Source organism: Chelonoidis abingdonii, chromosome 5 (genome assembly GCF_003597395.2).
Source record: "Chelonoidis abingdonii isolate Lonesome George chromosome 5, CheloAbing_2.0, whole genome shotgun sequence".
In the NCBI taxonomy this organism is placed as follows: domain Eukaryota; kingdom Metazoa; phylum Chordata; order Testudines; family Testudinidae; genus Chelonoidis; species Chelonoidis abingdonii.
In genome coordinates, this window is record NC_133773.1 from 34,001,923 (window position 1) to 34,025,319 (window position 23,397).

At 39.3% G+C, this 23,397-nt stretch overlaps 1 protein-coding gene across 1 annotated transcript; it reads left to right on the plus strand.

The window, feature by feature from the left end:
• Positions 1–639: 639 nt before the first annotated feature.
• On the plus strand, positions 640–21,991 carry CXXC4 (CXXC finger protein 4). The gene is made up of 2 exons (XM_032794255.2): positions 640–1,374; positions 20,750–21,991. Exons 1-2 carry the CDS (start codon positions 646–648, stop codon positions 20,792–20,794), a joined length of 774 nt encoding a protein of 257 aa, XP_032650146.2. The 5' UTR covers positions 640–645; the 3' UTR covers positions 20,795–21,991.
• The last annotated feature ends 1,406 nt before the right edge of the window (positions 21,992–23,397 follow it).

A 23,397-nucleotide genomic window follows, 5' to 3' on the forward strand; every position in this document is an offset into this window, starting at 1 on the left:
GAAACAGTCTGTGCAGCCCCCATAGGCTTGGAAATGGAAAGAGCTCCAGAGGAATGGGATTTTCAGCTAGCTGAGGCTCTTGAGGCAAAAACTGAAATTGCGCCTGCTTAAATTTTTATTTCCTCTCCTTTTTCATTTTTAAAAACAAGCAGAACACACCTTCTTTTCTACCCACAATCACAACCACCATCAAATAGCTCGTACAATTGAGATCTGTCCTTGGTACATGTAATTAAGACCTAAACAGGGCCAGCTGTGCTGGTGATTCAAACTTAATGACCGTCAGACACAAAGACACTGTGGCAGCTGGTAGTTCTTCCAAAACCCCCCCTCCATTTTTTTTTCTGCCTCTTATCAGCTGTATGTGGAAGCTCTTAGTACGTGTGTTGATTCAGTTATCTTCTAATGCATTGTGGACTTTCTCTAGTTACTTCATATTTCATTTGTTCTTCAGACCGTCCGCTGCTTTCTCTTTACTTGCCATCTGGCATGCCCTCGGGGAACACTTTGTTTTCACACATTTTCTTGTCTCTGGTTTACAGGTATGTGTGCTGTCTTTAGCACTCAACTTGGCCCCTTCCTTAGGCATTGTTCAGCGCCCCCTCCCCGGGAGACACTCGTTCTATTTTACATGCCGCCACCGCCATGCTGTGGGGCAGCGGCGGCGGCGGCGGCAACACGGTCCCCGGCGGCGCGGCTGGTGCAAGGAAATCCTCCTCCTCCGCCTCCTCCGCCGCCGCCTCCGCCTCGCTGCACGCCGGCAGGAGCAGCATGCACCATCGGAACGAGTCCCAGCGGCTGGGCAAGCCTGGCTGCGCGCCAGCCGAGCAGCCCGCGTTGCAAATGGCAAATAATAATTTCCTCTCCACCTTATCCCCCGACCACTGCAGACCTTTGGCTGGGGAATGCATGAACAAGCTCAAATGCGGCGCTGCTGAAGCAGAGATAATGAATCTCCCCGAGCGCGTGGGGACTTTTTCCGCTATCCCGGCTTTAGGGGGCATCTCATTACCTCCAGGGGTCATCGTCATGACAGCCCTTCACTCCCCCGCAGCAGCCTCAGCAGCCGTCACAGACAGTGCGTTTCAAATTGCCAATCTGGCAGACTGCCCGCAGAACCATTCCTCCTCCTCCTCGTCCTCCTCCTCCCTGGGAGCCGCCGGAGGAGGGGGGGCGGGAGGAGGAGGAGGCGGGGGAGGAGGGGCAGGCAACCCTGCCAAGAAGAAGAGGAAAAGGTGTGGGGTCTGCGTGCCCTGCAAGAGGCTCATCAACTGTGGCGTCTGCAGCAGCTGCAGGAACCGCAAAACGGGACACCAGATCTGCAAATTTAGAAAATGTGAAGAGCTAAAGAAAAAACCTGGCACTTCACTAGAGGTCAGAGGAGATGATTTCTTTTTCCCCAGCCTCCCTCCGTCCCTGCTCAACCCCCTCCCCCCACCCCTCCAGTGCGTCTTGTCTAGCTTCAAGATGCAGCATCCCTTTTCTGAAGCTTCATTCAGGTTGTAAGGGTTATTGCCCCTGTGACACTGGCTTCCCTCACTGGCACCTGGTATGAACCTACCCTGAAAGCAGAGGGTGGGGGATGCTCTTAAATAAGAGTGTGAAGGAAGTGGGGGAGGGGGGCGGGGAATCTCTTTGGCATTTTTATTTTGGTCCCTGGAAGAAATCACTATAGTTTCATCTAGTAACTAACATCACAGATGATGAATTAAAATCTTCGTTAAGAGAGTTCTTTTACACTCCTGCACATGCTGGGCACATCCACATTGATGTGAACCGTCTCTGTTATTTTAAAGAGTTCTGTCTGGTGACATGGAACAGATTTTTACTAACATGAAACCAGTGGTGGAGGGTAAACACTTTTAAACCTGAAAGCAAATGGGGGTGTTTATTTATTTTTTCTAACTTAATTGTTGTCATTATGAGATCTCTGTGCTTTATCTACTGTGTTTTCTATCTGACTGGTAATTATCTTTGATTTTGGTGGAGAGGAGGGGGAAGAGAGAGGGAAAAGAATGTAGCTGAACACCTGACTTTTTAGTGGTCAGCAGTTCAGAACAAAGTAATAACTAGTTATTTTCAGGGTGACTGATGGCAATTTGATTCAAGAAAGATAATTAGTCTCAGAGTTAAATAGTTTGGTGAAATGTGCTACAAATTCTTTTTGGCAATGGATTTTACAACGTAATCCTTTTTTGGTGTACTAAAATGTGATGTAAACAATAAGCACAGGTATGACTGAAATTATGTCTGATTGAACTGTATATACATTTATTTTTACAATGTGTCCTCAGAACTGACAATGTATTGAATATCACAAAGCTGTATAGACAGGTTTTCAAGTTTGCTAGACATGCAAAAGACACAGACAGATATGATGTTGTGGAAATTTCAGTTCATGTATTGAGTACGAGACAATGATAAAAATACAAAAAAATATGTAAAATGGCTATTAGGTAATATTTTTAGACAAAGGAAAACAAGACAGAGGAAAGACTAGTAATCATATGTAATCCCTTGTCATTATTAAAATTGTAGTGCTGCTGGTAGATGCACATATCAGACGTGTCTGAAGGTGTCGGGGGAATGGTAGATTTAGAACCCAGAGGAGTACTGTGTATGCTGGGTGACAGATTAAGTTTTGCAGTCACAGAAAATAGCAACAAAGTGAGAAATTGCAACTTTCCAGTTTGCATGTGTTTTGTGGTTATTTTCTAAATCATTGGTTGCAGGAGTTTTCTCCAACAAGGGGTGGGGTCTTGGGGTAAAGAAAAACAATCCTTCAGTTTGTTTGACACCAAATAAATGGATACAGCCTTATTTGATATTAATATTGCCATTGAACTGAAGGAAATTTTGTTTTTTTATATTAAAATTTTGCCATTGTGATTTATTGTATTATATTGAGTCCCATCAAAAAGATCATGTTCATTCCTCCTTGCAAGAATGAACTATCCTGGTTGAAAGTTTGGTTATTAGCCCATTTTTATACATTTTCTTCAGCTGCTTTTTGTAAGTAATCCAGTATCACAGAAATACAGCAGATTATATGGATTTTTTCTGATGCTAGACATCAGCTGTTAACTTTTGATTTCACTTACTGGTTTTGGTCAACAATATGCTTCTGTTATATTTGTAGAAAGTTTTCAAAGAATGTTTATAATCACCCACTCTGCAATAAACAGATCATGCTGAATTTTAATATTGATCCACAATTTAAAGAGAGATTACTTTTTTCAGTGGCACTGGTTTGTTCAGCGACATTGAACTTTGTTATACTATTTAGGCAAAAAGTTTTTTTTTGTTAGGCTTGTAAACCAAGATGCCTCTGTGATTTATTATTTATGATAACTGATCCCGATGGATTATTGATTTGTTCAGAAAGTGAAATATTTCTAGAGGAGATTAGTTTATATGTTATCAGACTTTTGTATGAGTTTGTGTGCATTTCTAAACACATTTCATAAATTTCCTTGCTCCTGACAAAGGTGTTCTACAGCCTTAAAAATTGTTCAGGCATGTTATGAGAATGCTACCCATTAAAATTGTTTAACTGCTGTGGCTAGTAAAAAAACCATGGTTTTATTAGCCACTTGTGTACTTCCATAACCATCTGCCTTCACTGCTTTTCTTCATTTTTTCTCTCTCTCTCGCTGTCACACACACCTCTGCTGCTATATTATGACTGGAAGGAAGCAGATTTCTCTCTCCAGCTGTAGAGATATCAGTAGACGTTCATTCTCCGTAGGTCATATCCAGTCACAAAGCATGTTATGGCGTGTGGGTAATATCCTTACAGGCATGTTATTTGTCAGTAGGAAAGGAAAAGTTCCCAAATTGGATAACTCTCTATTTTTGGTCATTTTTCTTCTTTCTTCTTCTTCTTTTTTAATTAAATAATAAAGAATGACAGCATGACTGCCTCAAGCACATGTGCAGCAACACTATTCTGGTTGTAAGGCAACCAGCTGGAAGCATGTCAGAGAGTGACAGGGCCTACATGACTGAACTGAAACAGCAGTCGTGGTTGCAGGTGGGTGAGCATAGTCTGCTTGCTGAACTGGCTTCTCAAGCTAGCTTGTCTTGTGGTCTTTGTAAATCAACAGATCTCCTTAGGTGATACACTATGGCCTAGGTAGGCACCTTACTGAGACAATTAGTAAGAATCAAGGGTTCAAATTCCATTATATACATTTGAAAATTGTGGTTGTCAGTTACATACAAAATATAAAGGATATTGTCTACAAAATATGGAAATGACTAAAGATTGGAAGTAAAACTATGCAAAAAAGTCAGTAAATTGGTTGAAAGCACTGAATTCATCTTTCTTTTTTCCCCTTAAATCTGTTCTTGTCCTGGTGCAATGAAGGCATATGATATAACTTTCAAGGTTAGTACACTAAGTTTAAAACAGATTCTCATTAATGCTTTCAGATTACCTGACCCTTACATTTTTAATTAAATGCTTCCCTTCCAGTCTTTTTTTCAAACTGATTTTATTTTTCCATGTTTTTCTTATATTACCTGTGCTCTAGTATTTTTAACAGAATTTTATTATTACTAGGTGACTTTATGTATAGTATTAATAAATGTATGAAAATAAGATTGATGCCGTGTATCACTCTGTATACTCGTGTATGTATACACTGTGTTCATTTCGATTTACAGTTAAAGAGGCATAACAGTTTTTAGTCCAGAGAGATTACTTATTTTCCTCCCATTACTACACATTTATCTAACTCCTACTGTAAGTTATAAAGACTAAAACCCAAATCTTACTTTGTGCCTTTCTCACTCTTTGAAGTCAATAGGCCTGATTATGATTTCACTAGTCAGTTTTATGCTGGTGTGACTCCATTGATTTCAGTTGCACCACTCCTGATTTAAACCAGTGGAATATCAAAATCAAGCACAGAGTCACTCAGCTGAGTAAGAGTGGGATTTGAGCACAACATTATGTACCTTTCATAGGTGGGCATAGTATTACAAGATTCAGTGTAACGTACTTTATTCATAAAAGATACATGTTAATTAATTTAGTTGCCATTGAAAAAATAAGCACGCTTATCTTCCATTCAGAAATAAGTTTTCAATATTAAAATTTAAATATGAAGGGCCTAATCGTGTTCCCTTTGAACTCAGTGTGGGTTTTGAGACTGAGTTAATTGAGAAAAGGATTGGGTCCACTGATTTCAGTGGAAGCAGCATTTGACCCTGAAAATGTAGGAGCATATGGCATTGCCACTAGGGAATGAGGGGACCTGTGGGCAACCTCGGCACTTTTGCTTCTTGTTTTGGTGGCAAATGTGAACATTGTTAAGGCAACACTATAGAGCTCGGTGGGCAGGGGTCAATTAGTGTGGCTCAGAGGAGGCATTTTTCCTCATGTCTTTCTAGCTTTAAGTTACATATTGTGATGGGAATCAATAATGTGAAGGAAAACTGGGAGGGAACAGGCAGCTAATGTGAATGTCAGGGTGACTAACTGGGAAGTCAGAAGGAAGCCAAAACTACTCTCTGTGTTTAGTGATCACCTCACTGTCTGTGTTTGCTGTTGTGCAGTGAATTAATTATTACTCTTAGTTACTATTTGTGTTAGCATAGTGCCTACCAGCCCTAGTCATGGACCAGAACCCCACTGTGCTAGGCTCTGTACAAACACAGAAGAAAAAGACAGTTGCTGACCCACAGAGCATGCAATCTAAGTAACTGCATCAGTCTCTTATGGGCTCATTTCAAGATTTTGGTTATCAGCCATAAAGCCCGCACCAGTCTGGGACTTCGCAGTTTCTTCCTTGTTGTGCAGTTGTATTCTGCCACAATGGTTTTGTTTTTCCATCTCCATGACTGAAATCTTAGGGGAAGTGGTAGAACATTCTTAGGGGAAGGTTCTTGGCTCTGGAATTCACTTCTCCTTGCAGTATACTAGAATCAGAATCTGGGGATTTTATTTGATTGTTTCTTTATTTTTTAGAAACAGGGCAAGATCCATTTGTTTCTCTGTGTTTCCTTGTTTTCTGCTGCTGCTTCTTAAATTGAGCATGTAGCCAAAGAGGTTTTTATCTTGTCAGTGGGTGGAGGAGACAGAGGCAGTTTTGCTGAAACTTTGCAACAGCTTTTTTAATTAATTTTTTGCAGCATTCCCCTGGATATTACAATGATGGGTATGATAGACATGAATTAAATAATTAGTTCCTTTTGGCCAGCTGAGGTCCCATCGAAACAATGCGCATCACAATGACGCCTGCTGCTGCTTCAGGGTATAGTCTGGAAGAGCTGCAGGCATCTTCACTTACTCTGGTTGACATACGACTTAATCCTGCAGCTGCTCAGAAATCTCACTGAAGCCATTTGCAGTTCTACACATGGGACAGGGTCCTGCAAAGTGTGAAGTGTCTTCATCTTTCAATTAAGTATGGGAGGCCAGTGAACTGAGGACCTTGGAAAAAGCATTCAGCACCTTTCCAGATCAGGCCTGCTGTCCCTTTACTGATCAACAATTCTAAGGGGTTCTTGATCTTTAAAACTGTAAAGGAATTGGTACCTTCTTAAACAGAGATGGTATTTAATCTTTTTATTAAATTTCATATTTTCTTACTGTCTTTATGTAATTTTTAGAAATCCAAACCAAACAAAAACCACACAAAATATTAGTGTACAATTCAACCTATTAATATAATAAAATCCCCAAATTTTTAGTTCACCATTGATGGGAGACATTCACAGACTACTGTTGATGAAATGCACTAGAATTTTGTGTTGTGCGAGACGGGAACAAAACAGTTGAATGCTTTTTAAAATGAAATGGACCACCACTAAAGAAATCTAGCACCACCAGAATTAGGTACTAAATTGCACCTAATTTTAAGGAATCAGACAGACAGTCATATCTGGTTAAACTTTTTTGTTGTTGCAAACGCTACTTTTTATTCAAAAATAATTTGTATTAACTAGTCTAGTATTGTTCATCAGTAAAATGTCTGAATGAGATTAACAAGTTATGACAGTTTTTTTGTAATTTCATTGCATGGAATATTTCTTTGCACACCTTTTAAAAATATTGTAGATTAAAAAACTGATGAGTCAAGATTATAGATTGAATTCAGCCCTGAGTTACAGTCTTGGAAACCCCATTTATTTTAGTGAGGTTGCACATTGTTTAAGTCAAGATTTAATTTGGTTCAGCGATCTTAAGATATTATACCTTATATAAAGACAATGGGTGAAATTTTGGCCCCATTGCAGTCAATGGGAGTTTTGAAATTGACTTCAATGGGGCCAGGATTTAATCTAGCATTGTGACTGATTCATCACTGCATTTTTCCAGTTTTACGCTGGTGTAACTCCCCTGAAATCAATGCATATTGATTTGGTGGGGTTGAACTGATTGGTTCACAATTTATATGGTAAATAAGACCAAATATTTGTTTGGCAGAAATAAGCGTAATAAGTAAAATTTTGAAACGCGCCTTAGGGTCTTAGGAACCTAAACCCCATTTTCTAAAGTGACCTGGGCACTTAGAAGCCAATCGGAGTACGCTCCTAAGTCACTTAGGTGCCTTTGAAAATTTTATCTAGTGGTGTATTTGTCCAGTGCTTGGATCATACAAATAACTACATTGTGTGGGCTATGAACTGCTTGCCAAGTAGTCTAATTTAAGTCAATAGGACTCCTTGTCTGAGTACCTCACTGTACCGTTTATGCAGTGTAAGAGTTGCAGAGTTAGGGCCTAAATATTTGCATTTATATAAAGTATTAATATTTTATTTTAATTGGCCAGATCCTCAAGTTCCCACTCAGTTTATATTTATTACTTAGTCTTCCAAAAGTCTTTCTGAGGTCAGTGGGAGTTTTGCTTTAGTAAGGAATGAGTTAGGACTTCAGCTGTTGGCACACTGAATAGCAAGTATGTGGAAATGCTTTTAATATATATATATTTTTAAAAGTCTGCTTCAGAGACTTTGATAATAATCCCAGTTGATAAAAGCCAGTTACAAATTGCTGTACCACCATTAATGTATTTGTTGTATAGTGACCATTGTTGTACTGATAGTGCAGTAGAACTAGGAACAAACCATTTCAAACTATACCAAAAAAAGTATCAATGAAGGGAAAGTTGGTACCCTGAATGTGTAGGTTTTAAAGTTTAAGTTTGCTTAATAAAATATCCCTATGCAGGTAAACCTAGAACTCTCAACTTTAGGTCTAATAAAATATTACAGGATCTGGTCAATCACTGCTTTTAAATTTTAAATGGTCTTTGTGTAGGACATGTTGTGAAAGGTTTAGGGTAAAATTTTCAAAAGTATCTAAGTGATTTAGGCTCCTAAGTACCCATGTCACTTTTTGAAAATGTTCCTAAATCTCATAAGTGACTGTATGGGACTTAACTGCTATTGAAAATGAGGTCCCTAAGTCACTTACACGCTTTTGAAAAATTTTCCTATAGGCACAATTATTTTTGAGGAATAGTTTTGTCCTCAAAAAACATTCTCTGTTGTTGTAATCTATATATATTGGGGAAAATTCAATCTATCCATTTGTTCTTGTCCCCTTAAATCTCTCCTTTGAGCGCTCACACTGAACAATAACGTTGTTTCATTTGACACTATTCTACTATTTGGAAACTCAAAGCTACAGTGGTTTATTTTTTCTTTTTTGGGTGGATTTTTTGCAGTCATATCTTGTTTCATCACATGCAAATACCTGTCCTAAAATTGAATTATTCTGCAGGTTAATCTAAAGCCTCCCCCTATTCAGCATCATATGTTTTCTATTGTTTATTGAGTTATGTTGCACCATACTTCAGATGCGACAGCCATTTAATAATGTTGAAGCCTTAGCTCTGCAGGGGCTAAAAAGATCTCAGCAGGCTTGTTAACTTCTAGTCTCAAACATTATAGGGAATATTTTCTCCTCCCTGGAAGTCCCAGGCTTCCTCTTAATTTATTTTAAAACTATAAAAATCCATAGCCAGGTTACCTATTAAGCCTACTGGATTTCTGCAGTTTTCTGAAGTTTCACTGTTACTTAATATTTAACCAAGTGCTCAGATACTACAGTGATGAGTGCAATATTATAAAAACCAACAATAGCTCAAGTCTAGGTTATACTTGGTGCCTTGTTCTTAAAGGGTAACAAACTCATCAAATACTTGCTTATTTAGCTACGTTAGTGTTTCTTTTTTCCTGCTGTTACTGAGTGTTTTTACTGAGATTACTGAATTCTGAACATTTCAGAAACCTTCCTTGTTTATTGTCTCAGGACAGTGCACGTTTCAGCTCCATGCTGACTTGCAGTGAGTTACAATTTATTTTATGTAGTATCTTTAATACTCAATATCATAAAACACTTTATTAAAAGAGTCATTTGTAAGGTAAGGAGAACGGAGAGGTTTTAAAGGGAGGAGATTATTTAGTGGCTTAAAGAGTGGGGAAAAGAGAGAGAGAATTCCAGATGGATGGGGCAACACACTGAATTCAAGACAATTACAGTGAATTTTGTAGGAAGTGGACACAGGGGAGTTCAAAATAGGTAGTAGTCAAAAGAGTGGAGATGAGGACAGATAGGTAGGGTAGAACACAGCTACAGAGAGTTCTCACAATAAACAATTTTGATCTGGATTTAGAGCCAGTAGAAGCTCACAAAAGATCGGAGTGAAACGACCTTACTTTTTATAGAAAAATAATAGCCTATTGCATTCGGACCATAAAGGAGAGAACTGCTATAGTCAGGACAGGAAGTGACAAAAACATGAATAAAAAATTCAGCAGAAGCTGCATCAAGGTAAGGATGAATTCTTGCAATGTTTTATAGCTGATGTTAGAAAAATATACACATAATCAAAATATCAGAAAATATTATCGGTGTCTGGTATGATGCTTGAAGTCTCTGGTTGTGGGGCAAAGTACAGATCTGATTTAAGGAGAATAAGAGCAAAATTAAAAACATGAGACAAATGGGACTTTTTATCCAGGAGGACCACTGCTGTAGTTGATGTATTCTGCAGTCGAACATTATGGTGAAGCCAGGAGCTGACAGAGTCAAGATAGGCCAGTGAATGAACTGAGACGCAGAGTTGGTCTTCAAGGTCTTGATGGGGAAAGTGGCAGTCAGCCCAGAGACAGATCAACCAGGGGAGGACAGTGCTGGAGATGATCATGGTTTAAAGAAGGGCAAAATTATTGATAATACTGAAAGCTGCATTGATATCAAATAGTGTAAGAAGACAGAGGAATTTGTGGTTGGGGCAGAGCATTTATCATTAACTGCCGAAAGAGGCTCATTCTTGGAGATGGTGACAGAGTTAAAAACCATACTGAAAGCAGTCAAAGAGTGTGTGCTGGGAAAGATGCTTAAATTGCTCAGAGGTTCCTGCTTTCTCCATAAAAAGCAACAAAGAGTCCTATGGCACCTTAAGACTAACAGAAGTATTGGAGCATAAGCTTTCGTGGGTATCCCACTTCATCAGAGGCAGATACTTTCTCCATGACTTTGTTGAGAGAAAGGAAGGGTCATATGAGACCTTTTCTGGTGTGTGGTGGTGGGGTAGTCTGCAGCTTTCAAAGCCAGAATGAAATCTCCAGTGGAGTTAATGGTAAATTATGCTAATATAATATTGCAAGGTGGAGGAGAAGACTATGACAGCCATTTTTTGGGAGTGGGTGGGGGATCTTCTGAGGAGGTGGTTTTGTTCATAGACCAGTGATGGTTGTAACTGGGACAGCAGTGGCCATTAGAAGTGCTGTGGAAGGGGTGACAGGTTGTAGGTGGAGAGAGAAAAAGGTGGCTGAGCTAAAGCAGTGATTAAGTGACATAACATTTAGGCCATGTTTATACTACCTCTTTTGTGGGCAAAACTTCTGTTGCTCAGGAGTGTGAAATAAAGACACGCCTGAGCAACATAGGTTTCACCGGCATAAGCGCTCATGTGCACAGAGCTACATCAGTGGGAGATGCTCTCCCACTGACATTTTTAGGTGGTTTAATTATGTCACTGCACGAGCCATGTTACAGTGGCACGGCTGCATCGGTACAGCTGTGCCACTGTAAGCTTGCTAATGTAGACATGGCCTTAGATTTTCAAAAGAAAGATGGTAGCAAACACTACCTCAGTGGAGAGGGATTGCAGGGAGAAGCGTTAGAATGGAAAAGGGATTTGGATTGACACTGAATTCCCAAGATCCTGGATGATGATTGACAAGAGACATTCAATCTTCATGCACTAGAAGGGGATTTTAAAGATAGTGAACTGGTCTTCCTCATGTCCCAGTGGATAGTGAACTCCAATTTATTCAACTTCTTTTCCATTGGAGATGATCTGGGTACCAGGGTGAACATGTGGCATGGGAAGCTATATAAGATCAGAGGAAGTCAAGCTGATCAAGAGCTAAGGAGATGATGAAGTTGTTAGTACTGACAAGCTGATAAATGGGAGGAAGGGAGATGATGCTAGCAAATGGAGGACTGAGATGATTCATTGAGTGGGCACTGCTTGGCCTGTGTATTTTTAGGTTACTAGAGGAAAGTATAGGCTCAAGGAATGCAATTTTTAATTTGTGGAAGGAGTGATCATCCTGACACAGTGTCAGAGAGCTAGAGATGAAAAAGGGAAGCCAGAAGTGGATTATGTTGAAGGTGTGATCTCCTGAGTGGATGACAGTGACAAAACAAAAACAAAATGTATCAGGGAGAGAAAGAGTCAGACAAGAAGATGTTTGGAGAGGTCATTAATATGAATAGTGAACTCACCAGTGATTGAGTGGTGGGGGACTAGATGAAAGAAGGGATTGGTAATGAAATATGAAACCTGTCCCCTGTAAATCACTAGTTCAGTCCAGCCCAGGATGGTGATGCCTATAAACTGTAATACTAAAATGATTGTTTGGTGGCCCATTGTAAAATGAATTGGAGGTCTAAGTCCCGTGAGGGTGGCCACTTCACAAAATCATGCCAAGTTGAGTGTTAATTGTCATTGTAAAGGGACTCTGAAGGGAGGCCAAGGTCTGAATGGCCTAGGAAACGATTTACTACCTTTTAATCTCTAGAGGTGATCCTTCCAGCTGAGGAATTTGGGTTAAATACTGTAGGGAAGACTGTGCTGCTGCTCTTCTGCTGCTGGACCTGATCTGTGGATATGTTGAGTTCACCAGGCTTCTGGACTGTCAGTCTGGCACCTTTAACAATCACTACATTGATTAAAAACAATCCCTTGCTCCTGTAAATTGAAGATGTCACAACTAATTACTAGAGCTGGTTGATATTTTTTGATATTTTTGCCACAAACAAGGAAGCCTTTTTGTGACCATTTTTTGACTGACTCTGCTACTTTCACAGTGTGAGAAATCCTAATGGATTAATTGCTCATGATGTCATATTGATTAGACGGTGTGGGAAGAAGGAGCAAGGATTGCTCGTAGCCAGCGTAGTTCAAGAGAAAGGAAATATATACACCTCTACCCCGATACAACGCTGTCCTCGGGAGCCAAAAAATCTTACCATGTTATAGGTGAAACCGCGTTATATCGAGCTTGCTTTGATCCACTGGAGTGCGCAGTCCTCTCCTCCCCCAGAGCACTGCTTTACCGTGTTATATCCGAATTCGTGTTATGTCGGGTCACATGATATTGGGGTAGAAATGTATTTAGATTTGGTGATGACAACCAGGCCTCATCTATGTCTTGAGATAGAGGTTTCTTAGAAAAAAGGTAACCTAGGGGACATTAAAGAGAATTCAAAGCTTGAGTGCTAAGTCATGTTCCAGAGGATGATGTACCAACAGGGATTTCTTATTAATGGATTGAATGTTAACATGAATGCCTGTGGGGGAGGAAGGGCTAAGTGATAGGGACTGATGGATGGTGTTCTTAGGGATTAAATTACTATGGTGACAGACTGTGTGTGTGTGGCGGGAGAAGGGAGTTTATAGCTGTTAATTCATAGCAAAGTAGAATGAGAAGAAATAGCAAGACAGATTTTAGAAGGGAACAAGGACAGAGCTGGAAATGGGTAATGAGTGGTTTTGATTTTTAGTATTTTTTGTAATATAACCTCTTGATAGTTATATTATGTTGATGTGAAATAGCCAAATGCAGTGTTTAGAATTACATTATAAACTGTTCCTAATATCACATGAGCTAAAGTAAATAAATTGGCTGCTACCATATTTTAATTTGAATTGTGATCCTGAAGGTACTAATTCATATCTCCTCTGGTCAGGTTAACATTTTTCCTAGCTCACTTTACTACAGTGCTTCTACATGTCCGTTCTCCTTCCCTGAAAAAAAGTAAACAGATTGTCAGAGGCCAGTCAGAACAAACAAGGAACAATCCCTGATCCTGATGGAGGCCTTTGGGCTCTATTTATTAAATAATAAATAATAATAATGTCATCATAAGCAGCTTGGAAGCTGCCTTCAGCAGCTAATCAGCTCTGTCCTCAACTTCAGGTATAGATGAAAATCCTTAGGAATTAAAAAATGTTAAATGACATTTCTCTGATGTTGATTTCTTGTGATTCACCTTTGACAGAAAGCTTTAATTAAGGACTGTTGTTTAGGGCCAGATCATGGCTGCAGAGTAACAGAAAGGGAAGCAAGATCCCCACCACCATCTTGCACAGCCTTTCCATATCACTGCTTTGGGTGCAGGGCAATGGGGAAAAGCAGGATCTACAAACTGCTACTCCCCCTCATGAGCAGATGGGTGGGGAGATGCAGAGCCTTGGCTCCAACCCTTAGGTTTTTGGCCAGCAGAGCTGAATTGGCATACGAGAGAGAGAGTGTGTGCTAGAAAGGGACTGCAGCAAATTATTCCCCAGCCCAGAAGAAGACGGGCAAAACTGTTCCTTTCCGAAGCTCTTCCTGCTTCTTGTGGTGAAGAACATGCCACATGTACATGCCAGTGTTCAAAGAAGCTCTGTTTAATGGCACAATCTAGCCCTTAAGGATTTAGGACTAGATGGTGTAGCACCTATTGATGCTGCGGAGATCTTACTTATGTGAGTAGTTTCCTTGAAAGCCAGTGAGACTACTCATAGGTGTAGGTGCTCACCAGCAGGATTAGGGACTTCATGATCTGGACCTTAATATTTCACGGCTGATATTTTTCTCAATACTAGTTCTGGTTCCATGCAGTTACTGATCTGTATTTACTGTTTTCCACAGTGATACTATTTACTGATATTTTTAAAATGTTAAAATTCTTCACCCATTTCTCAAAATTTAATCTCATGCTTTTTAAAGATGTTCCAAGTACATTCAAGTAAAAGAAAACAAATATATGAAACAAATAATGTCAACTACTGAATATAAATAAAGACCATATCCTATTATCCTTATTCCCATCAAGAAGTACCTTACTCCATAAGTAGACCCATTTATTTCAATTGGGGCTACTTGCTACTGGCTACTACTGACAGTGAGTACAAGTGGAGAAATCTGGCCCTGTGAGGACAGGTCTTTAGTTCTGTAATTACCACTAGCCAATTCTGATGCCTTGAATTGTACTTCACTCCTCAAATAGCCCCTTGAAATCTGTGGGACTGCTCGCTGAATAAGGTACTGAAAGTGAGTTAGGGTATGACAACCTGGTCCTGAATCAATGATTCAGTTTTTATTTCTATGTAGTATCCAGCATAGTGGTTTACTTTTTGCTGTACGAACTTGGTGGCGGAGGAAGTCAAATGAGTTTCCTAATCTGGTCTGTTCTAAATCTGGTTTGTGTCAAATACAGCATGGAAGAAATGCAGTGCAAGTGGAAAAATAACTGCCAGTAAAAAGATTCATGTCCTCTTGAAGCAAATAAAACTGATTTTTAACATAAATGTTAAATCTCATCCCTGGTATGAAGGAAGACAGGAATGTGGTTCAGGTATGGTAAGAGATATTTTAACTCAGATTGTTAAAATAAGCTCACCACTGAGTTTCTGACCTGAAGTACTTGTCCCACTTAACTGACAAGTCCAGTCTTAAGTTGGTTGTTAGAGGATATCTGTTACAGTATGGTATAATTTATAATAAATAGAAAGACAGGTTCTGTGGGTGGAAGGTAGCAGAACCCAGCAGATTCTGGCAGATGTTGAAAATGACAGCTCCATGGCATGCTTCCATCTTTGTCCAGATCCTATGGAAGCTCTTCTGGGGGTTAGGACTTCGCAAGATTTTGAGAGGAGATGTCAGGGTTGGAGGGGGAGGAGCAGCTCCCTGTGGAACCAACCCCCCTCCCCTCCCCTCCCCTCCCTCTGTTAGTAGATATTCATGCCTAAGTTGTATTCATGCCTACCTGAGACACAAATAACTTGTCTCTGTGCCAGCACAGCTAGCTTGTTCAATGGCAGCATAGCTCAGAAAGATCCATCAGGAAGGGTTGGGAGCAGGGCCGAGAAGTAGCTTGAAAAGGCAGCCTGTAGTTTCTCTTCTGTGCAGATTTCCAGGGTATGGAAGGTTAGGAGTTCACACACTCCTCTATGGTTCTCCAACTTTGCTAGCCTGAGAATTTCAGGGAAACTCTGTGAGTTGAATCTGGCATTTATTAGGTACCCCAAAACCATTCCTATATTTGTAAGTATATTCATGGGTGGAACAAACTGGCAGCAGAGAAGGTGCAGATAGGGACTTCACACAACATGTGCACAGCACAGCTTAACTCTATGTCCTAGTCGCTTTGAAGGGGACCTTGAGGTGTGTAGGTTAGAAGGGTGTGAACCAAATATCTCCAGAAAGCAGCACAAGGGTTACAGTCTTAAAGAGCTGCCCTACAACCTCACCATGGCCTGGGAAAGGATTTCTTCTTCCCAATCCTAGCATAGTTTCCTGCACAAAGGTAACTTATTCTGGCTTTGTGTGATCTTAGAATATCAAGGTTGAAAGGGACCTCAGGAGGTCATCTAGTCTAATCCCCTGCTCAACAGAGGACTGATCCCCAGACAAATTTTTGCCCCAGATACCTAAATGACCCCCTTAAGGATTGAACTCTTAACCCTGGGTTTAGTAGACTAATGCTCAAACCACCAAGCTATCTCGGAGAATACACTCTGTGTATTCATACCTACCTTGTCCCTACTCTTTTAAGACCTGCTCCAAGGAGAGTAGCATGGGGAGGAAGGCTAGTCTGGTGGGAGAGTGGGTGTGTTTTGGAGGATATAGACTTACACTCATTCCTGGACATGTGAGTAGCAGCCATCTTTTATTAGCCTTAAAAGAGAAACCTCAGGTAAAATGAAGCTTCCATCAGCTTGCAGCACTGCAGGTAATAGGTCTGGCTTGATGGAATGGGCAAGAGGGATGCCACATGCCTGGACAGCTCCCTGGCCTCCTCCTCTGTTTTCTGACTGCTTCATGGAGCTTATTAGTCCTTTAACTAACTAATCCTGTGTTATTCATATACACAAGAAACCTACTCAGCTAGTTACTTAGGAAATAGTAACTGGTAGCCAGCCCCAGATCTTGGGCTGGTAATGGATGCAAAATGCAGTACATGCAGGAATTGTGAGTATCTATCCTTGGCCTTGAAGACTAGCTTCTTATCCCTCCAGTCACACATCACATGGCACCAGACTCTCCAGCTTGTGCTAATGTCTGGTCGTAATGACATGTCTCACTGGGCCAAATTGTGCCATTTTTCCAGTGGCCCAAGTACAGAACTGGACCTGTGGATTTGAGAGAGGGAATGTCCCCCACGGAGAGCCACTCCTTTCCCAAGCTCCCCCGTACACAGGGCACTGTCAGAACCATCCAGCCTGCTTTTTTTCTGTGCAGCTGGCCCACTGCACAGGTTGGTTTGGGGTCAGGAGACCGCATGTTCCATTTATGATACCTGTGCCTTTGGGGCATATTAAGGGAATAGTCCATGCACTCCTCCAAGTTCAGGGACTGTAATTATGATAGGCCTTTGCACAGGCCATGCCAGTGAAGGAAACAGCTTCTTGTGTGCACTCCAAACTCTGTGCACTCCATAAGGGTGTCTCATGGCCTGGTGTGTTCACTTCAGTGGTACTAGTCATGTCAGTATATACTATTCAGCATGAATAAGGGGTTCAGAATCTGGCCTGCAAGTATCTGAGTGTGTGTAAAAGACCAGATTTGAATTTGCTGCTGTGCAATTTTTTTTCCTTTAAAAATTACAAATACTTAGGTCATAACCATGTATCCTTCTCAAATACATTTCTTTTTTTTTAAATTTCCATATGCTGCTACAAAATTGTTTCCCTAATGCTCTCTATAAAATAATAATAGAAATATGTAATCTAGCAGTTGCAAAGACTTGCATCGCAACACTGTATTAGAGCTACACCCACAGCAACAGTGTATACAGAATACATTTTTAAAATGTCTGAACTCTTACACCAAAAAAGTAGCTGAGTTCAAATTAAAATAGAGTCTGTGGTGAAGAATTTAAAGAGTCTGTAATTTCAGTATATTTTGCTGTTTTGCTGTATTGGAAGCGTGTGTATGTGTGTATTTGTATAAAGGACCTGATCCCACTAAAGTTTATGGGCATTTTTGCCCATGTGAATAGATACAGGCCCAATATATATATAACTTTTAAAATGTTATTTTGGGTGTGTGTTTATTTAAAGAGATTTGATTGTGTTTCTCTTATCTTAAAGCCAAAAATGTAATTCTCTAGGCTGTTTATGTGAAGCTGACTTTAAAAATGCAATTAAAATATAATATTTCAAATGTTTGAGCTACTTCTTTACTTATGTAGAAAATACTTTTGCAGTTAAAGCTGACCAAAAGAGAAACAGAATAGAAAGTTTTAAGCTTGAAGGTCATTTCATATCAGATTTGTTTAGAGATAAATTATCTGGAACACGATGCTTTATAGCATTACCTGTTAGGAGAGGCTGGGGCTGCAGGTTTTTGAGTTCCCTCCTGGGAACGTGGCTGCTGTTTGTCAGTATTTGCACCTGCACGAGCAGTGAAGGCTGCCTTAAACAATGCTGATCAACTCCAATTCTATTCCTTACTTCCCCCTCCCCCTAACTTCCAGGGGAATCTGTCTTTCCTGTCACTCAGGATAATGATTCCCTGCAAGCATAACCGAGATTCAGAAACTCACTGTAATCTCATCAAGAGTTTGATTCCCCAGCTGGGACTCTTGAATTTATACAACCAGAAGGTAGATGGTCATTGCACTTAAGCTTATGGATTGGTGTGTTGAGCCATCAAACAGGCTGAAAGATCTCTTTTCTCCTGGCTATAGTCTTGTCTGTTGTGAGGGCAAAAATCAAAACATTTCATCCCATAAATTGGGTTTGAGCTAATTTGATCCATTTATTCAATCCTCATTTTTTTTGTTTTTGTTTTTTGTGTGGTTTAATGATTGAAAATAGTCACAGCTGATTCCCCAGTCAGTGGCTAGTGCAATAGATATTATATTAATTATATAATATATGTTTAATTATAATTTCCTATGCCGATGCAAAAGACCTTATCTTGTAGTTTTTTAGAAGCACAGATATTAAACAGCAGCTTTGCCCTTCAGAAATAGTATTCTGTGTATTTAAAGGTCTGATTGACCTTTTAATCAGACACTGCACCTTTACTTCCAGCTGATAGGACAATGTCTGACAGAGTAACTCAGCTTGATGCTGCAAGAAAGTAAATAAATGCCAGCTCAGCCCCAGATATAGAAAAAAGTATTCATAGTGGAATATTTAAATGTTGCTTTCAAAGACAATATGTAAGTGTAATACTTATACGTGATTAGCCATTCTTCTGAGGTTGATTTAGACATGTGGTTGCTTGCTATTGTTCTAAACTCAAGCTTCTTTTATAGTCAACTTCTTTATAAATTATATTATCAGCAGCCATCTTACAACCTACACAGAACTCTCTGGATAGTCTAGCAAGCATATAGTCTCCCTTCGGTATACCTTTGAAGGAAGCTTTGCTTTGTTTTGTCATTACAGGTACATACTCTAGAACTGAGCATGTGTGACAGAACAGAATAGGAATTGTTAAAGGGGACATAATCAATACTTATTTTGGCACATACTAACAAAGAACACTCAAATATTCAGAGCATATTTATACAACAACCAGACTCATTTTTGGAAGCCAATTTCAGAGATTTATTAAACTTTAACATTCCTAGGTAGAAGTAGGATATTGAATAGTTTAGAATTCTGATTACACAGCAAAAATTCTTTCTTCTCTGATATTCCTGTGGGAATGAATGATAAAGATAAAACAGGAGGAACTCTGCTTCCTTTTCATTCCCTTGCTATATTTATTAAACTGATTAATTTTAAGTGTTTGTGCAAGGGGACCTGCATACTGTTTGAGCCTGGTTATTACAACTGATTACTTTTATGATATAAAATGTTTGCCGTGGTAATTATTAGTTTTGTAGAACTTTGAAAAGATGCCTTAACTCATATAACTGATTGGCGGTGCCTCAAAGCATCTAGCACTGCATCCATACAAATTTCTGGGTGTATGATTTATTAGCTGTATTTTGGAATGGAAACATTTAAAGGACCTCCATAAAAATATAGCTTAAAGACTGCTTTTCAGTGGCATTCTTTAATTAAAGTTTTAGCATAATCCACAAGCACTGTTTCAACACAAATATATTTATCTGCAGTTTCCTTAAGACTGTGTATTAGGTTTTTTAGTTACAGTTCTTCAGATTTAATATTTGTTTGTGTGGATATTTCTTAATGAACCAAATACAGCCGGATGGGATAACTGATGTGAATTGGCATGTAGTGATTTAAGGGACTGATCTTGCCCTCACAGTAGTCAGTGTAAAGTCATTAGCTATAGTAGGAGCAGAAATAGACCCCATGATCCAATCTTTTGGGATGCCAGCACCATCAACCCACATTGAATGCAGAGGGAATTGAGGGCACTCAGTACCTCATAGAAATCACTCAGCACCTTGCAAGATCATGGTTTAAGTCTTTCACTGTATGTTCAGACTTGGGTGCCAAAAGCTGGGTGTCCAAGGGCTGATTAAGGCACTTAAGAGCATGGTGCAATTTTCTATGTACTGAATGCTTGCCTGCAGTGGGAGTTGTGGGTGCTCAGCACCTGGGGAAAGTAAGCCATTTTTATTTTAGGCCCAGATCTAGGAAAGCATTTATGCATGTGCTCAACATTAAGCAAGTCACTATTCTTGTTGAAGTCAGTTGGACCATTCGCATATTTAAAGTTCAAGCTCTAGCGCTTTGCTGAATCCGAACCTAAGTGCCAAAATATGGAATGAGATAGCCAGCTCTAGGTTGAAAATGTTGCCCTGTTCTCCCAAGACATCAACAAAGGTGCATCAGGTCACAGTGCACATTGTGATCATTAGATCAATGTCTTCATTATTCTTGGATTAAAAAAATGTCTTGCCAAAGTGTGTGTCTGCAAAACCACCCAACTACAAGCATACACCCAATAAGTCAGTGGATAGGCAGAAACCTTTTCAAAATGGTACAGTTATTCCATGACTACTCTCCATTTTCCTGGTTATATGTCCTAGATGTTTATAATTATGTTTTCATTTCCATTACTTTGTTGTTTAATTAAAGAGGAAATAGATAGTACATAGTGTATGTATGTGTAAAATCCTGAAATGGCACATTTTTGGAAGGAGGACATTTCTATTAATTGTTGATTTATGTGAGGCATCATGTTATATGTAGATAACTAAAAATATGGCTGAAATGTAAAGGAAAAACAGCAAGAAGAAATCTTATTTTATAATGCCACAGAAAGAAAGCTTAACTTGTTTTCTTGCTTTTTTTTATAGAGAACACCTGTTCCCAGCGCTGAAGCATTCCGATGGTTCTTTTAAGCAGTAGTATATCTTATTTTCAAGGCAGTCCAAAGTGAATGGCAAGCTAAAGTCTTGTTTTAAGAAACTGCTTAGTCCACCATTGAAGAATATACTCAGATACTATTTTCATTTATGTATAGGGGTTTCCTCAAAAACAAAACTTAAACAATCTGGAAGCCGGGGAATTGGCCAGTTTATTCACATTCAGTACACTGAATCTTTATTTGATGTAACTTAGCTATACTAGTGAAGTTGTTGTCTATTTTTAAAGTGGCTGTAAAAAAAAAAGTTTGGGTAAACCCCTGCTGTAAAATCATGTATCTTTGAAAAGTAACATATCTATACTTCATTTTCAGATATATGTGTTTTGGTACTGTAAACTGTACAGATAGCAGCTTGTATTTTGTGTGTTTAGACACAAGGAGACAATCATGTCTGAGCATCTATGGAGATTAACGGTTTGTACACAACAGTGTGGTTCTGCAAGTTAAATCTGGAGCAATAAATTCTAGCTTTAAATATTATTTTGCTGGCTGTTTAACAGCAGCAGTAGCAGCAGCAGCACTGTTTTACCATGCATCCTTCCATAGACACTTGATGCCAAGTGTTACAAGATTAAAAGATTATGTTGCATCTAGCAATTACCTTCAGTTGTATTGTTGTAAGAGGGGAAGACATAAAATCCAAAATTAATCTTTTTGAGCACTATTTTAGAGTAGTAGTTGTGCACTTGCATTGCTTCCAAAAGAGCTTTACAGAAGGGTATCCGTCCAAAGTAACACACCATAGCTGGCTTGCTTTTGACTGTGCTGTAAGGTGAAATGCACAGTATAGATGGACATGCGGAATCAGTCATTTTATATATAGCATGTTCCAGCATACAAAATGAAAAGAGTACCATATCTGAGAAAAATCTATGTCTCAATGTATTTACCTTCCCACTAAGAGTTGCTATGTAGGTTTTTTCAATAGATGGAATAAAAATTTTATAAAATATATGAAAATATTTTCGCTCCATGTGCAACATTTAGAGATTAGGCTAGTTTAGAAATTTAGACAGGCTTGGATCTCTCCTGCAGTTGTGAAGGCCATGAGAGCGTGGGTATTTTTTAAGTATATAAGAAAACCCCACATTTTTTCAACGAGTGACTATTTGTCCCCACACATCTTTCTTTGTCCACTGATCTTGGGCTTGCTGAATCACTGGTCCCTCGGGCCCATACTAGAATGCTGCACCATTTTTTCTCCTGTACTAGCAATGTATACAGAACATTTACTCCTCATAAAGGCAGAACATGGAGTTACATAATTCAGATGTAATATACGGATATGGAGGATACTGAGTTTACGTACACTTCATACAGAATACCTCATCACCTGTTTATAACTTGGCTTTGTTTTCACTCACGTGAAAAGGCCACCCCTTGAAAGTAAGAGAATGCTGTTACACCACATATTGTATGTTTAGTATTTTATACAAGATAGGATGATAAATGTTAGTAATGTCACTGAAAAGCATGGAAATAACAGGCTAATGATGCAGAGAGTGTGCCAATAACATAGTATTTCAGCGCTTTCTCCATTATCTGCTCATTTTCAGAGTGCTTGACAAATACTGGGGGGTTAGGTGAGCAGCAGAGTGTGTCATCAGCAGTCTGTGGAGAGTCAGAGTTCTGGGAAAGTCTGAGGACTGACAAACCCTGGCAATGGTCAAGCAACCTAAGGGCAATGGATGGGAAGAGAAGCATCCTAGAATTGGCTGTGTAGCAGCAAGGGTCAGTAGTGTGTAGAGTGGCTGGGACACAGTAGAGGAGCATCAGAGGACTGGAGGAGATTGCATGTGCATTCTAAACGTTAGGGCTGACACACATGTCCTGGGTTCCATGTAGCATGACATCTTACATATAATTTCAGAAAATAAATGCCATCTTTAATGTGCTCGCAACATATGCCCCCTCTTATATTTTATAAAAGATCATTAATAAAACAATCATAAAATAAGCTTTACATTCATTTACTTGGCAGCTTTGTACCTGAAGTTATTTCATTTAAGACTTTCTGGTTAAGGCCACCGTTATTTACTGCTGGACCAATGAGAGCCACATAAGGTCTTCTTTACCAAATTGTTAATTGATTTAAAAACTGACTGAAGCCTTATTTGCACATCTGGCTGGTGAGCTTGTCTTGCTTTTTGGAAAATTGTGATTGCTCTGACAGAAGTAGAGACAAAATTCAGTTCAGGCTACATTAGGTGTACAAAGATATTCATAGCAATGTACTTACTGTCTAATACCCTAATGTTGCATGTCTTGATGTGGTTTCTTTTTTTGTTTTGTTGTTTTGTTTTCAAGAACTGATGGATCTGTATATTGTAACTGTGGTGTTTTACGTCAATTCAAAATTGTTAAGAAAAGCAAAAAAACCTGTTAATTATTAAAAATGAACAAGGATTAATTTTCTTTGATTCCTACATATGTTTTTTTTATTTCTTTTGGATATTTTTTCTTTTTATCATCAAGTTTTTCCATATTGGTAAAACAATATTTTTATGATGTAGTGCATAGAGAGCATTTTGGTTTTTGATGTTTGAAGAAGGAAATCCCTTTTCTGGCCTCTCTCTC